A 13,250-nucleotide genomic window follows, 5' to 3' on the forward strand; every position below is an offset into this window, starting at 1 on the left:
ATGCAGATATGTATGCTCGTCCCACAGCACACCTTCGTGCTTGTACTTGCACGTACAGTAGGTCTAGGAGGGGGACAATCAGTAACTCTCCGTGGGCTCAAGTACGTATCATGATAGATGGGCTGGGTGCAAAGTGCAGCGTTGGCGAGGGGAGACGGTGGATGAGCTGGCGATAAATGATGCCCATCGTACGACACACAATCGGCATCGGACGGTTGTGCGCACACGTGCACATTTCACTGTGGTGCACTGGTTATTTACGAGTCGCGGAGTACGATGATCCATCGGGCTGCTGGAATGGACGGAGTGGATGGGGACGCTAGGTGGTCACTTACAGTTCTACTACTACTAGCATACTAGTCTTTTACCCTCGTACTACGCGTTCCATACTAGTGCTCGACCAAGTCCTCCTGTACTCGGTACACCTGATGTACTTGCACGCGGTATGAATGCTTGTACGGAGAACTTGCAGGTATTGCTCACAACCAGATTCCTGTCTGCACAAGTACTGTACTTGCAGCACATTTAAACACAGGAGATTGGGTTGTTCAGTGTTTAGTTCCGTCGGTACGAAGTACAGTAGAACAGGTACTATACTTCCACCTACAGTACGTGTACTGAAGTACTTACTTGTAGGGAGTACTTTCTACTGCAAGTACCTATGCACTTGCTTACATGTACTCCGGACGACGAGTGCATGCGCATGTCCACGTAAGAGTACTCCGTACTGCACATGTACTTACTGTACTTACGTGCACTTACAAGAACTGTGCAATGTACTGTACAGGTACAAGCAGTACTAAGCACGGCATGGTCATATCACGGAGTACGGAGAAACACTGTTACATGCTTACGGTACACTGCACATGTACATGGACGTGACAGTTACGGAGGATATGTACTTGCACATGAACAGTATTTTCCAGCACAAAATTTGCTTGACCTGGTGGATGGACGAATGATGCGCTAGGTGTACAACGTACTTGTGTAAGTAGAAAAGTACAACTAAACATGTACACCTAAGCACTTGCACCAACTTGGACTCCGTACTGTACATGTGCTTGGGATGTGCGGCTCTGCTCCGGGATGTGGGCGTTGGATCGCTTCTGCAAGTACGGAGTAATTATTACTTACATGTCCAGTATGTACGTATTACATACTTGTACTGTAAGTAGTAATAATACTTGTACTTGTACGGAGTACTTGCTCCGTACCGGAGTACGGAGTGCTTACTACCAAGTATTACAGCAAGTACGTACTTATTTGCCGTAGAACACCATGCGGCACTAGGTGGGTGTTCGGAGTACTGTAGCATGACTAAGTTCTGTACCTCGAATCTGCGGGGACATGCAGCCAAGTACACTGGAAGGTGTACAAGTACAGTACTTGCAAGTCAGTACGAGCAAACCGGACATGTGATGAAGTGATTGCATGTACTTGCTTGCACCTACATGTCCAGGAAGTACTCCGTACAGTGTTGTGCTGTACAAGTTGGTGCAAGAGTGCAAGTTGTAGGTAAGCATGCACTCGTAGGTGGAAGTACTTACAACCACAGTACTCCGTACTCCGTACATGGATCCCTAAAAGTACATGCGCCGCACACCGACATAACACACAAGTACCAAGTACAAGATTTACGGTGTGGTGCCCCGTGCAAGCACATGCAAATAAACTTGTACTGTAGGTGCAAGTACATGTGCAGGCTGGATGCATGACTGACCGCCGACTGGCGTGTAGTCGTAAACCTAGGTGTACAACTAGCTACTCGTCATCATGGATGTGTTCAACCGGTGCACCGTCCAATGCCACCTCGGCTTGAACCCAGGAAGGATATACTTAGTATCGGTTGATATACAGTAGACGTGGCTGGGAGAGTCTTGGCCTCGGACCCTTCAAACGACGAGGACCAACCAGCGCGAATACCGGCATACCGTATCGCTTAAGAGCACAGCGCACCACTATCATGTGCAAGTAGTTGTGTACTAGGCATGTACGTACACTATATCTGTTCTTGTAAGCACTTGTACCAGGTCTAGGTACTAGGTACTTAAGTCAGGCACTTCAGTAGGCAAGTACTTACTTGCAACTGCAGTACAGAGTACTTGCCTAAGTACTCACTTTGTGGATGTGCTCTTGTACGTACACTGTACTTGCTGTACAATACTTGTAGCTGTACATGTACTGTAGGTGTACACTGTAGGTGTACATGTACATGTACTTATACTCGGACATGATGGTGCGTTTGGCTTTGGACAGATTGGTATCCATACTTACGAGCACTCCAGAATCTACTGTACAGCACCTTACCATGACTTACAGTACTTGCGTATTACAAGTAATACGACTACTCCGTACTTACTGTATAGGTGCATTCCCATTTATTGAGAACCAAAAGTTACTTACTCGTGCAAGCACGGAGCACTTGAAACGACGACGTGGGATGCACCTACGGAGGAGTACCTGGAATAATACCGGAAATGTACGGAGTACAGAGTACAGCTATTGGTATTTGTCCTGTACACCTACTTGGTGCATGAAGCAAGTACAGCAAGTACATGTACTTGTAGTGCGCTGAACGAGTAAGCATACATGTACACTACATGTACAAGTACTTGGGTATTTTGTACAAAGGTTGCGGACGACGAGATGAGATGATGCCTCGTGGCTCGACCGATCGGTCGGGGCTTCGGGATTTTTTTTCGTTGGTCCCACGGGTGCTGATGGGTGTGGCACGGCGAGGTGGAGGGTACTAGGTACTAGGTAAGTGGGAGCGAGGGTGCCAGTACTTAGGTACCGGTACCGCGCCGATGCCAGCAAGTACTCAAGTACAAGCAGTACGTACTTACTGTAATCGTACCTGTACAAGTACGAAAGGATGCATGTTCGTCCCGGCAAGGGTGTACATGCAAGAACTTGGGTACCTAGCACTTCGTACAAATGGGCATGCCGTACGTGCCAGGTGGTCACGCGCAGAGGGTAATGCTCATATGACTTGGCTTGTTTGCCTGTTTGATCAGGCAAGTGAACGAACGAGGGGGAGGGATCGATTAGGTAGATATCCGACACGGCCACAAGGATTGGAGGCACGAGAGCCTACCGTACTGTACATGTAATAAGTGCGGAGTACTGCTGTATTACAGTACTTGGTACAAGTACAAGTACTCCGAAATTTCTCCGTACACTACCTACTTACTGTGCTGCGCCTACTCCGTACATGTACTTCCATGCAGGTGTACATACAACTAAAAACATACTGCAAGTACGTTGTACTTTGGTGTAGGTGTACTGCAAAGTACTTGCTGTACAGCACCCAAGTACAGTAAGTGAGTAACTACGGAGTACATGTACACTAATTAATTAACTGATAGGTGCGGTGCAAGGACGCAGTGTTTGTGTCTGTCCTGTTCGCACCCCCACCAATAACATGGTACTTACCGACATGTACTCAAGTACTGTACTTACAAGGGAAGAGGAAGTACAAGTAAGTAGGTACTTGCAGGGACGAGCCGCATCAAGTACGTGTACTTTTGTGCCGCTGGGCCGGAGGGGAGGGGCAGGCCTAAATTGCACTGGTTGTGAAAGTAGGTGAAGCACTTTGGCAGTGTTCACCAGTCCGGCACTCCGTAGTTGCTCGGTAAATGCAACACATCTGCAGCGCTCGCAAGCAAGCTAGGTGGCGTGCGGAGTGGTGCTTGATGAAAATACTGGCAAATCCCGGTACGAAGTTCTGTAGATGCTCTGTACTGTAGTTGTAAAATACAGTATTGTTTAGGAACGGTGTACGCAAGTGCTTGGTACATGTTCAGGGCAAGTATTTGCATGTGCTGTATTTACCAACACTTGCTCCATTTTCCGTGCTGTATACTGACTGTAAATACATCCTACCAGTATGATTCACATGTTGAGTACATGTACGGAGTACTGTACCGAATCCTCCGTACCGACCGAGGACTTGTACATGTAGTATTACTTGCGGCCCGGAGTAGTGCACTGCACAATGATCTGAGCCATGCAGGGTAGGTGTACTTGTGCTCCGTGCATGGTAGGTAAGTATTAAGTATATTGCAGTTGTACTTTATGTGCGCTTGCAAAGCCGTAATACTCGAGTTCTAATCCTATGAACACAATGTCCTTGTTCCCTAGGTACATGTAAGTACTCCGACTTGCAAGTGCGTGCAAGTAAATGTGCTGTAAGTAAGTACATATCCTACCAGAGGAGTGACTGAACACGACACCCGCGAAAACATGTGCAAGTAGGTAAGTAGTTGTAATTACTTGCATGTGCTCTATTTCCCTCGGCACAGAGTACTGTATTCGTACAGTATTTCCAGAACCAATCTGTACCCAAGTAGATGATACTGGCAAGTCAAAATTTACGTGTACTTATTCCGTTTGTACGTTGCAGCAAACAAGTACTTGCTGTAGGTGCAAGTACGTTGTACATGTGCACCTGCTAAAGCAAAAATGTCTGTGCCTGCACTCGCATCATGGCCTAAGGCAACAACCGCCGCATCGGTGGCTTGATTCAACCTCCTTCCCCCCATGGCCTTGAGCGAAGGAACGAAAGGGAACGAGAACCTTGACAAAGCGACCGACGACCTTGAAGACGGCCTCGACAACGGAGCTTTGACAACGGATCATGACGACGGATCATGACGGATCTTGACAATGGACCTTACAACGGACCGATAGGTGATGGACAAAACAACGCGGCGTCTGCCCCGTCGAATGGGCCTATCGAATGCGAGCACGGCAAAATGGAAAGAGTTTTGCTCCCTGCGGGGGGAGAGAAGAGAGAGAGAGTTGGGAAGAGTCAGTCGATCCGTCTCCTCAGAGAGTCCTGCTGCTTGCTGCTGCCTGCCTCCCTGCCGCCCTGCTGCCCTGTCGCCGTCGTTGCTACGCTGCTCTTCCAGGTTCCTAGGAGGCCTTCAAGGTCGCCCGCGCCGCGTCCTCGCCACTCTCCCGGTCCCGGTCCCAGTCGGCCCTCGACTGGACTCGTGGCAGAGCTGCACCTTGCTGCGGCGGTGCTGCGGTGCTGCGCTGCTGGTGGGGATGCCTGCATCCACCCATCCTTGCCTGCCCTACCCTGCCCTGCCCTACCCCGCAGCGCTTGTCCCTCCATGTCGATTATCCCGCCCTCCCCCAATGACGGGGGGGAGAGGGGTGGAGAGGATTTTCGATGCAGCATTCATTTCATTTCACGCGAGGCCATCAGTTGATGGGCAAGAAGATGCGCGAGTAAGAGCAAGGTTGGTGCAATTTCGCCGTCCGTCCCGACCCGTCGCAGCCTCACCGCGCGGCCGACCGGATGCCGGACTTTGTTTTGAGGCTGTGCTCGGTTTCATGCCTCTCCGTCTCGAATTCGAGTTTCGAAACCTTCATGCCTTCCTGTTGCCGTGGATCCCGAACCGCCGCAGGGGCGCCTGCCTTCAAGATCGCTGCGACAATGCACCGCCCGGACTCTTGACGAATGTGTGCGATTGATGACGGAGACACGACACATCCGAAAACGGAGAATATCCCAAGGTGCGTATTACTTCCGGAGCAAGTACACCTACATGTACGGAGTCCAACTGCTGTAGGTGTACACGAACATTACGAGCACGAGTACGAGTATTGTTACTTGCTGTACGGCACAGTACTGTAAGTACTTACTTACGCTCATGGACGGCAACCAAGATACCGGAGCATCTCGACGGAACTTACCATTCCGGTGTCTCTTCCGTTTCTCACACTTCCGCCCCCCCCAGGCTAGGCAGGATGCCACTAAGCAGGGAAACCCTGCCTTATTGGGCGACGTCAGGAAGGCTGGCGTTGCTATTAGTTCGGTTGAGGCGCCGAGAGACATCCCCCCCTTTCCACCCCCTTACTCCCCCAGCAGCATGCTAGTCAGTCGCCTTCTCGCCGGTTGTGGCGCACGGCCCAACTCTTCTGGGCTCCGTCCGTCCTTGGAAGGAGTTGCAACTCCTTATTCGTTATGCCATTAATGAAGTGTGTGTGCTAATACTAGCAGCTACTAAGCATGATCGCAGCACTGCACTGGTAAGTAATTGTCAGTATTCCAGCATCCCACGACTCCGTTCTTGCTGATAATACTACTACTGCTACTACTGCCAGTAGTGCTGCTGCCGCTAATACTGCCACCCGCCATCTAGGTGTGTTTATCTATCTGATCGAACAAACCAACGAAATGCCTTGACTCAGGCATCACTCCTGGCCTTGTTTTTCCGAGCTCGGAGCTCTCAAGACGGCCTGTCTGGCGGCGGAGCCACTCCATACACACCTACTTTCTTAGATTGGGCCTGTCTGGCCGCCAGTGGGATACGCAGTCAGTCCAACGACGCGCGGGCCGCTGCCGATTTCTATCATGCACACCTCGTACTTACGTACGCCTTACGAAAAGCGCACACCCGAGTGTACCCTACGTCGATGGGATGCAGCGCGAATGACTGTATCAAGACATCACTTAGATGCACACCGACAAATACTTGCAAGTATTTGTCCACTCACTTACTCGTATGTCCATGTATTACTACAAAAATAGAACTGCACGGGTGCGAGCGAGCACCCGTCCTGAGACTCGGGTCGGTACCAGATATTCGATTCTCCCGCGAGGAGCCTTACTTGCACTACTTACTATAAGTAAGTACGCGTAAGAATACTTTACGTGGACATGTACACGTACATCGTTCGTGTGCAAAGGACGCTGCAGGTGCACACCGACGCTCCAACAACCGGCGTGGTGTTCTTGTATCTGTACTTGCCTGCTATCGGATAGTTACGATTCGAGTCGAATTACTTGCTGCCTTTAGCTCCGCGCTGCTGGGCCCTCTGCTGGACCCTCTGCTTGGTATGCCCCCCTCCACACCCCGGTTGCTATACCCCCTCTTCATGGTTCACCCTCCTTCTCTAGCCTGGAAGCCCCTGCCGGCCAGACTCGTCTCCACAGGCTCGCATCAGAATATCATAACGTTTAGACCCTACTAGTAGCTGGGCCCTGAGGGGAAGAAGGGGGGGGAGGGGCCAGCCTCATCACACGGCAGTCTCGGTCCATGGTGCTTCTGGCGCCTCGGCCCTGGTCGCTGTTCATCTGACTTGATGAATTTCTACACTTGCCCGCAGGTACTCGCACACCTACACCGGCGTCCTGCCGCTTCGGACATGAGATTGTCAAGTCATCGAGCCCCGGATTTCCCGCGAGAGCGGCGGGGTGACGCATGTCTGCCCGTTGAGCACCAGATCATGCAGCGCTCCTGATGCGCCTGCAGTGGGTGCCCAAGTAGGTGCACTCGTACCGTGATGGCAGGTGTGCGGTAAGTAGTTGTGCTTGCACACCTGCGGAAGCGAAGGAGAAAGATGCCTCCACTAAATGGAACAACTGATCAAGTCAGAACCTTGTCGTGTCGTGTGCCTCTATCTCCTCCAGACGGAGACCCTGCCAGGGAGATCCACACTGGCTCCGGCTCTTCTTTCGTGTCTCCATCGCTGCCACCTTCGTCAGGGAATCGGGTCACTAAGTACTGTCCAGCAAGTATTCGTACTTGTGCCAACAAGCGTCTCCTGTCCCGCTGGTGCAATTATCGACTTGGATCCCTGCACTATAGCCTAACTCCTGCTCCTTAGTATGACGAACCACCGACATATCCCGCACACACAACTGGTCCTCCCATCCCCCGTCTCTCTTTCCAGAACCTTGGCTGAGGAGCGGCGTCTAGACCGTCCGTGCTGGAACCAGTTATAACTGCCTCAGTCTTATTTGCCCAGCCCAACCCTGGTTCGTCGCCACAGCAGACGCCGGCCTTTGGAGCTCCTCCTACTGGACAATTGCACACCAGCGCTAAGGGAGCCCCATCAAGGCACACCGGCAGACGGAGCAGGCTTGTTGTGTGGGTGGGTGTGTGTTTGTGTGTTTGTGCGCGCGCGTGTGTATGAGCGAGACGGAAAGAGATAAAGGGGAGACAGGGCGTGGTGAGTGTGTGTGATCATTTACGTACAAGTATAAGCGTATGGAGGAAGTGTGGGCGTCTTGCATTCTGTCATCTATCAACCCGTTGCCTGCTTCCTTTCAACAACCAACTCTTGGCCCTTCCAGAACGCAAGCGCAAAGACAACAAACAGCAACAGACAGCAGAGCACTACGGTAGCATTCTCCTCCAGCCATCACGACGTCGATCCTACACTCGCCGTCGACGTCGACTTTGGAACAACGCCACTTCCCCGGTGACGACGCCCGAGGGGGCATCTTGGCCATTGAACCCGCAGTATCTCCCAGTCTGGAAGCCGTTCAGGGCCGCTCGCCCTGGCGGAACCCATGGGCCGAAGTCACGCTGGCGGACAACTATCGAGTCGGAGGTTACAATGTGGACTACGCTGGCCAAAGTTCACACACGAGCGGTCTGAGCCAGCTACAGCACGCGTACACCTCGCCAGTCCATCAACACAACCATCACCCACAGGCGGCGCAGCCGTCGCAGGCGCAACAACAGCAAACGCCCTACCAAGCACACCATAAGCAGCAGACGCAAAACCCCTATCAGCACCAGCACCGGAACTCCGTCCACCACCCCGGGCTGTCCCCCGTCGACGCCGGCACGCCGCCCGGCCAAGCGCATGGCCATATCCCGAGCCGACCGGTCATAGGCATCAGCCAGAAGCAACAACAGCAGCAATCGCAGTCGCAGCCGCAGTCGCAGCCGCAGCAGCCGGCGTCGCATAAGCCGCAGGTCCCGATGGATCCCTCACACCTGCACAACCACCGGCTCGGCCACGTCCACTTCGGCACGGCCAACTCCGTCTCGTCGCCACTGTACGGGGCCGTCTCGTCTCCCACCCAAGCGGCATACTCGTACAGCACGCCGAGCGCGAAGAGGCCACGGACGGACGACTTCGACCTCGGCGTTTCCGTCGTCGACCAATCCGGCATCGACAGCGTCCAGGCAACCTCGCTCGGGGCCGCGTACGACCAGGCAGCGGCAGCGGCGGCGGCGGCGGCGGCGACGACGCCCGACCACGGGCCCCAGATGCACCACCACCACCACCTCCCCGACCTCGGGCCTCCAGCCAAGTCGATGCGGCGGGAGGACATGGGCGGCGCGCCGAGCATGGTCGGCCAGGCGGGCATGCCGGAGCCGGCGCCGCGGCCGCGGGGACCGAAGCTCAAGTTCACGGCCGAGGACGACCAGCTGCTGATCGAGCTGAAGGAGCAGAAGAACCTTACGTGGAAGCAGATTGCCGACTTTTTCCCCGGGCGATCCTCGGGCACGCTGCAGGTGCGCTACTGCACCAAGCTCAAAGCCAAGACGACGCTCTGGACAGAGGAGATGGTAAGCGAATCGAGTGCGTCGTCCCACCGCCATGCCAGGCTAACCGGTACCCCCCCTCGCAGGACGACAAGCTTCGCAAGGCGCTGCAAGACTACGAGAACGAGAAATGGCGCATCGTGGCACACAAGGTCGGCTCGGGCTTCACGCCGGCCGCGTGCCGAGAGCGAGCCGGACAGCTGTCGGGCGACGAGCCGGAGCAGCTGTGGGAGTCCATGTCACCGAAGGCAGCGTCTCTGCCGGATTCGATGGAGATGCCGCAGACGCAGCGGCCATGGTGAAAAGATGATGATGAAGATGACGACGAAGACCATGACGGGCTGTGGGAGGATGGAAGAGCGGGAGTTAGGGTCGGGGGGGAGGTAGTGTCGGCTGTACGAGCGGGTACATTGCAGGGACTGTTGCAGATAATAAGTAGATACCCTCCATAATTTAATTTTCAAGATGCGGTCTTTATAGAGTCATGGCGACAAGGCGGGCGACGTGTGATCGGATGGTGAGAAAAAGAAAATAAAGCCAAACGGAGATTTACGTGGGAGATGTGAAATATGATACGTCTACTCCGTACTCGACCAGCAGATGGGCTACCAGCTCCTCTTTCGTCAACACGGTAGCACTGTCGACGAGGGCGACGAGTGCGCGGTGGGTGGGAACGACGAGTCCCTGCTGCAGCCGTTCGGCTGTTTCGACGATCCAGCCGTTGAAGTCATGCACCTCGGTCTGCTTGCCGGCACGCACGTCCTGCAGCATGGAGCTGTCGTTGTCGGCGACGGTGGCGCCGAAGTCGTAGAGGAGCTTGTGCAGGCGGACGGGCGCAAAGCGGTGGCTGAGCTGCTCCCTGAGCGACTCGAGGCTGCCAACGTCGGCCGTCTCGAGGATGGGGGTGCTGCTTTCGTCGCTGACGAGGGCTTGCAGGACGCTGCCAGTTTCGGCAAGCAGCCTCTCGATGACGGGGGAGAGGAGGTTGGCGGGCGGGTCCTCGAAGAGAGCACCGTTCTTGCAGCGCAGGACGGCAGTCAGGGGGTTGATGACGGAGTTGTAGACGAGCTTCTCGAGCTGGCGCAGCCACAGCTCCGTGGCGGAGACGGCGGTGCAGGCGAGCAGGGGCGCCGTGACTAGCTGGCGCGTCAGATAGTCAACGCTTGGCGCCCGGTGCCGCGATCTGTTCAGCAGGACGGGGCCGACGGTAGCGCTGGCTGGGGACGCGTGGACGCTTCGGAAGGGGCCGAGGGAGTAGAGGCCGTGACCGGTGACGCAGGCGAGGAAGTTGGGCGCGTCCCCGGCAGGGTATCGGCGCGTCACGTACGCGGGCCCGTGGGGGGGCCAGAGCTTGGTAATGCCATTCTGCGTAAAGGCCACGGTGCTTTCGCCATCGAGGTAGCGACGCAGTCGATCTGCCTGGGGCACGGCGGCGGATGCCTTGGTAGCGATGATGAGGTTGCGGAGAGCGGCGCCGTCGGCGACCTCGCGGACGGGACCGCACTCGGGGGGCGTCTCGGTCCAGTACTCGATGTCGAATGCCGTCTTGTTCCTCGTAGGGACGCCGTTCTGAATGAGCTCAAGGCCTTCGGCCGAGAGCCACTGGGCGAGGAGCTCCTCGCGGTGGACGACAAGCGTCAGGGGCGGGGTGGGGATGTGGCGCGCGAGGTGGCTGGCGTAAAGGCGGCCGATGTTACCGACGCCGAGGATGAAGATGCGACGGTCGAGATCGGCAGCGGGCCGGGCCGAGGGCGAGGACGATGGCGAGGACGAGGAGGGGGGCATGCACTCGTACGACCTCGGCGAGAGGTTGGCCGGAGTCCAGGCGAACAACTTCGGGGGAGGTGCCTGGTCCTCGAGGAGCGCTCTGAGCCAGGCTGGATGGGATGAGACGGCGGGGTTGGGTGGACGGAGGCGCGTCCGAAGGGTCATGTCGACGTACAGATATCGCGGGCGATGACGATGTCAGCTGGCGGGGATTCTACTCGGCTTGGAGTTGGAACTGTCGATGTTGGGGTGGACGTGGAGCAGCCGTGGAGGAGATTTTGATTGAGGGCGAAAGGCGGTAGCGGAAGGCGTCATCGAGTTGTTGCATTGAAAATGAAGACTTGTGGTGAAATGAGTAGCAGTCGCTACCCAGGAACGTAATCTCCGCACCATGATTGGTTGACGGTGCACTTGCAAGACCAACGACACTGGAGAGGAAGGAAGGAGAGATGAAAGGAAGGTAGGAAGGAGAAAAGGAAGAGAGGAGAAAAGGAAGGAAGGAAGGTAGGAAGGAAAGAAGGAGGGAGAAAGGACGGAAGGAATGCTGGAGGAGAGAAGGAGAGAAGGAAGGAAGGAGAGAGGAAGGAAGGAAAGAAGGAGGTGTTGGGGCGAGGCAGGGTCGGCGGCGACGTCGACCCGATTGCATTCCCAAATAGGAAATATTCGGGGGCCGATCGGCGACCTCACGGAAGCAAGTCAGGTCTCGATTGATAACCGCATTCGTCGAGGTCGATGGGCGGATTGGCAACCTCGATCGATTCGTCAACCGTCCACTGGCGAGCGAACAAATCAGGACGTGTAGCCTCCACGAGAGCGACACGTGGGGGTGGCTGGAGAGTCGCATCAAGGCATCGGCCTTTGGTGTTTTGATCGAAGGGCAGAGCCTCGAAGGGCGAGGAGGTTGGGCTCAGCTTCCACGCGCCGGGTCCGAGTCCCGGTGAAGCCGCCCAGATCAGCACGACAGCTCTCGACAGAAGGCCGCTCGCCACATGGATCGGTGGGTGCGTGGGTGGCCAGCCCCCCCTCCTCATCCCTCAAACAATGTCTGAGCCTAGCGCTCCGTAACTAGGCTTCCCGGCGACGCCATAGCGCGCAAAGCTGACCGATGACAGAAGCATCGATAACGATTCGTCAGGGAAGATGGGTTGTTGCGGCGGAGAGGTGCGTGGCCGTGCTTGCGGCAGTACACACGAATACATGCATATGCAGCAACGTGCCTCCATGGTCGGCGATGTCGCCCTGGCCTGGCCTGCCGCTGCTTACACCAGCCGATCCGAGAGCAAGTGTTTCAAGGTTTGGCCAGATCTAATAAACATGTCGCATCTCACTCCGTGAGACTGCCCCGTCCATTCCGTCCGTTCTCTATCCATCGCACGAATTGCGCATCGACGTAGATGCACGTCGCCTGCAGCTTATACACACACACACACACACACACACACACACACATCCACGCACCTTGGTGTTCACATCCGCGCACCATATATACGACCCATCAAAGGGTTGGGCTCATCAGAAACGTCCGGTCAAACGTCAACCGCCCATTCCCAGCAGCATGCGATCGCTCCTCTTCTCGCTCGCGACCCTGATCGGCCTCGTGAGCCTCGCCGTCGACGGCCGCATCACCGGCATCGCCATCCCCTCCACCATCCGACCGGGCGATGCCTTCAACGTCACGGTGTACAGCGAAAATTTCATACAGAGCGTCTTCGATGTCGCCCTCACCTTTGGCTACGCAGCAGGCAATGGCTATCCCGGGAGCCTCGGGACCGTCATCACAAGCGTTTGCCTCGGCAAGGGTGCGCTGGACCCGCTTCCCCCTTCACGCACTCGCATCGACACGGTAGACGGACTGCTAATGCGTCGGCGCTTTGTCCCGTCACAGATCAGTCGAACCAACCTCGCGACTTCACTAAGCTCATCACCATGCCCACCGATGCACCCCGGGGCAGGGCAGTCGTCAAGGCGAGCCTGACAAGCCTGATCGGCGTCGTGTCCTCGCCGCAGCAGATCATGTTCAACGTCAGCGTCACCTTGGGCGACCGCACGAGCAAAACGTACGTCTCGAGCCGCTGGTGAAGGGAGAGCGACGCGAGCGAGTGGATGTGTGTGTGCGTGTGCGAGCGCGGGAGATGAATGACGAGTAACGGCCGCATGTTGATAGTGACGTCTCCTTTTTTGATT

General features: G+C 55.4%; 3 protein-coding genes across 3 annotated transcripts; 2 read left to right on the forward strand and 1 right to left on the reverse strand.

Moving 5' to 3' along the window:
- Window positions 1-7,928: 7,928 nt before the first annotated feature.
- On the forward strand, window positions 7,929-9,601 carry DCS_02973 (MYB DNA-binding domain-containing protein; the record flags this gene model as incomplete). The annotated part of the gene is made up of 3 exons (XM_040800298.1): window positions 7,929-7,968; window positions 8,158-9,323; window positions 9,386-9,601. 3 exons carry the CDS (start codon window positions 7,929-7,931, stop codon window positions 9,599-9,601), a joined length of 1,422 nt encoding a protein of 473 aa, XP_040661181.1.
- A 247-nt stretch (window positions 9,602-9,848) lies between these two features.
- On the reverse strand, window positions 9,849-11,231 carry DCS_02974 (ketoisovalerate reductase; the record flags this gene model as incomplete). The annotated part of the gene is made up of 1 exon (XM_040800299.1): window positions 9,849-11,231. One exon carries the CDS (start codon window positions 11,229-11,231, stop codon window positions 9,849-9,851), a length of 1,383 nt encoding a protein of 460 aa, XP_040661182.1.
- A 1,390-nt stretch (window positions 11,232-12,621) lies between these two features.
- On the forward strand, window positions 12,622-13,145 carry DCS_02975 (uncharacterized protein; the record flags this gene model as incomplete). Its single annotated transcript, XM_040800300.1, has 2 exons — window positions 12,622-12,865; window positions 12,952-13,145. The coding sequence occupies 2 exons, from the start codon at window positions 12,622-12,624 to the stop codon at window positions 13,143-13,145; spliced, it is 438 nt and encodes a 145-aa protein (XP_040661183.1).
- Between the last annotated feature and the right edge of the window lie 105 nt (window positions 13,146-13,250).

Source organism: Drechmeria coniospora, chromosome 01 (assembly GCF_001625195.1).
Source record: "Drechmeria coniospora strain ARSEF 6962 chromosome 01, whole genome shotgun sequence".
NCBI lineage: Eukaryota > Fungi > Ascomycota > Sordariomycetes > Hypocreales > Ophiocordycipitaceae > Drechmeria > Drechmeria coniospora.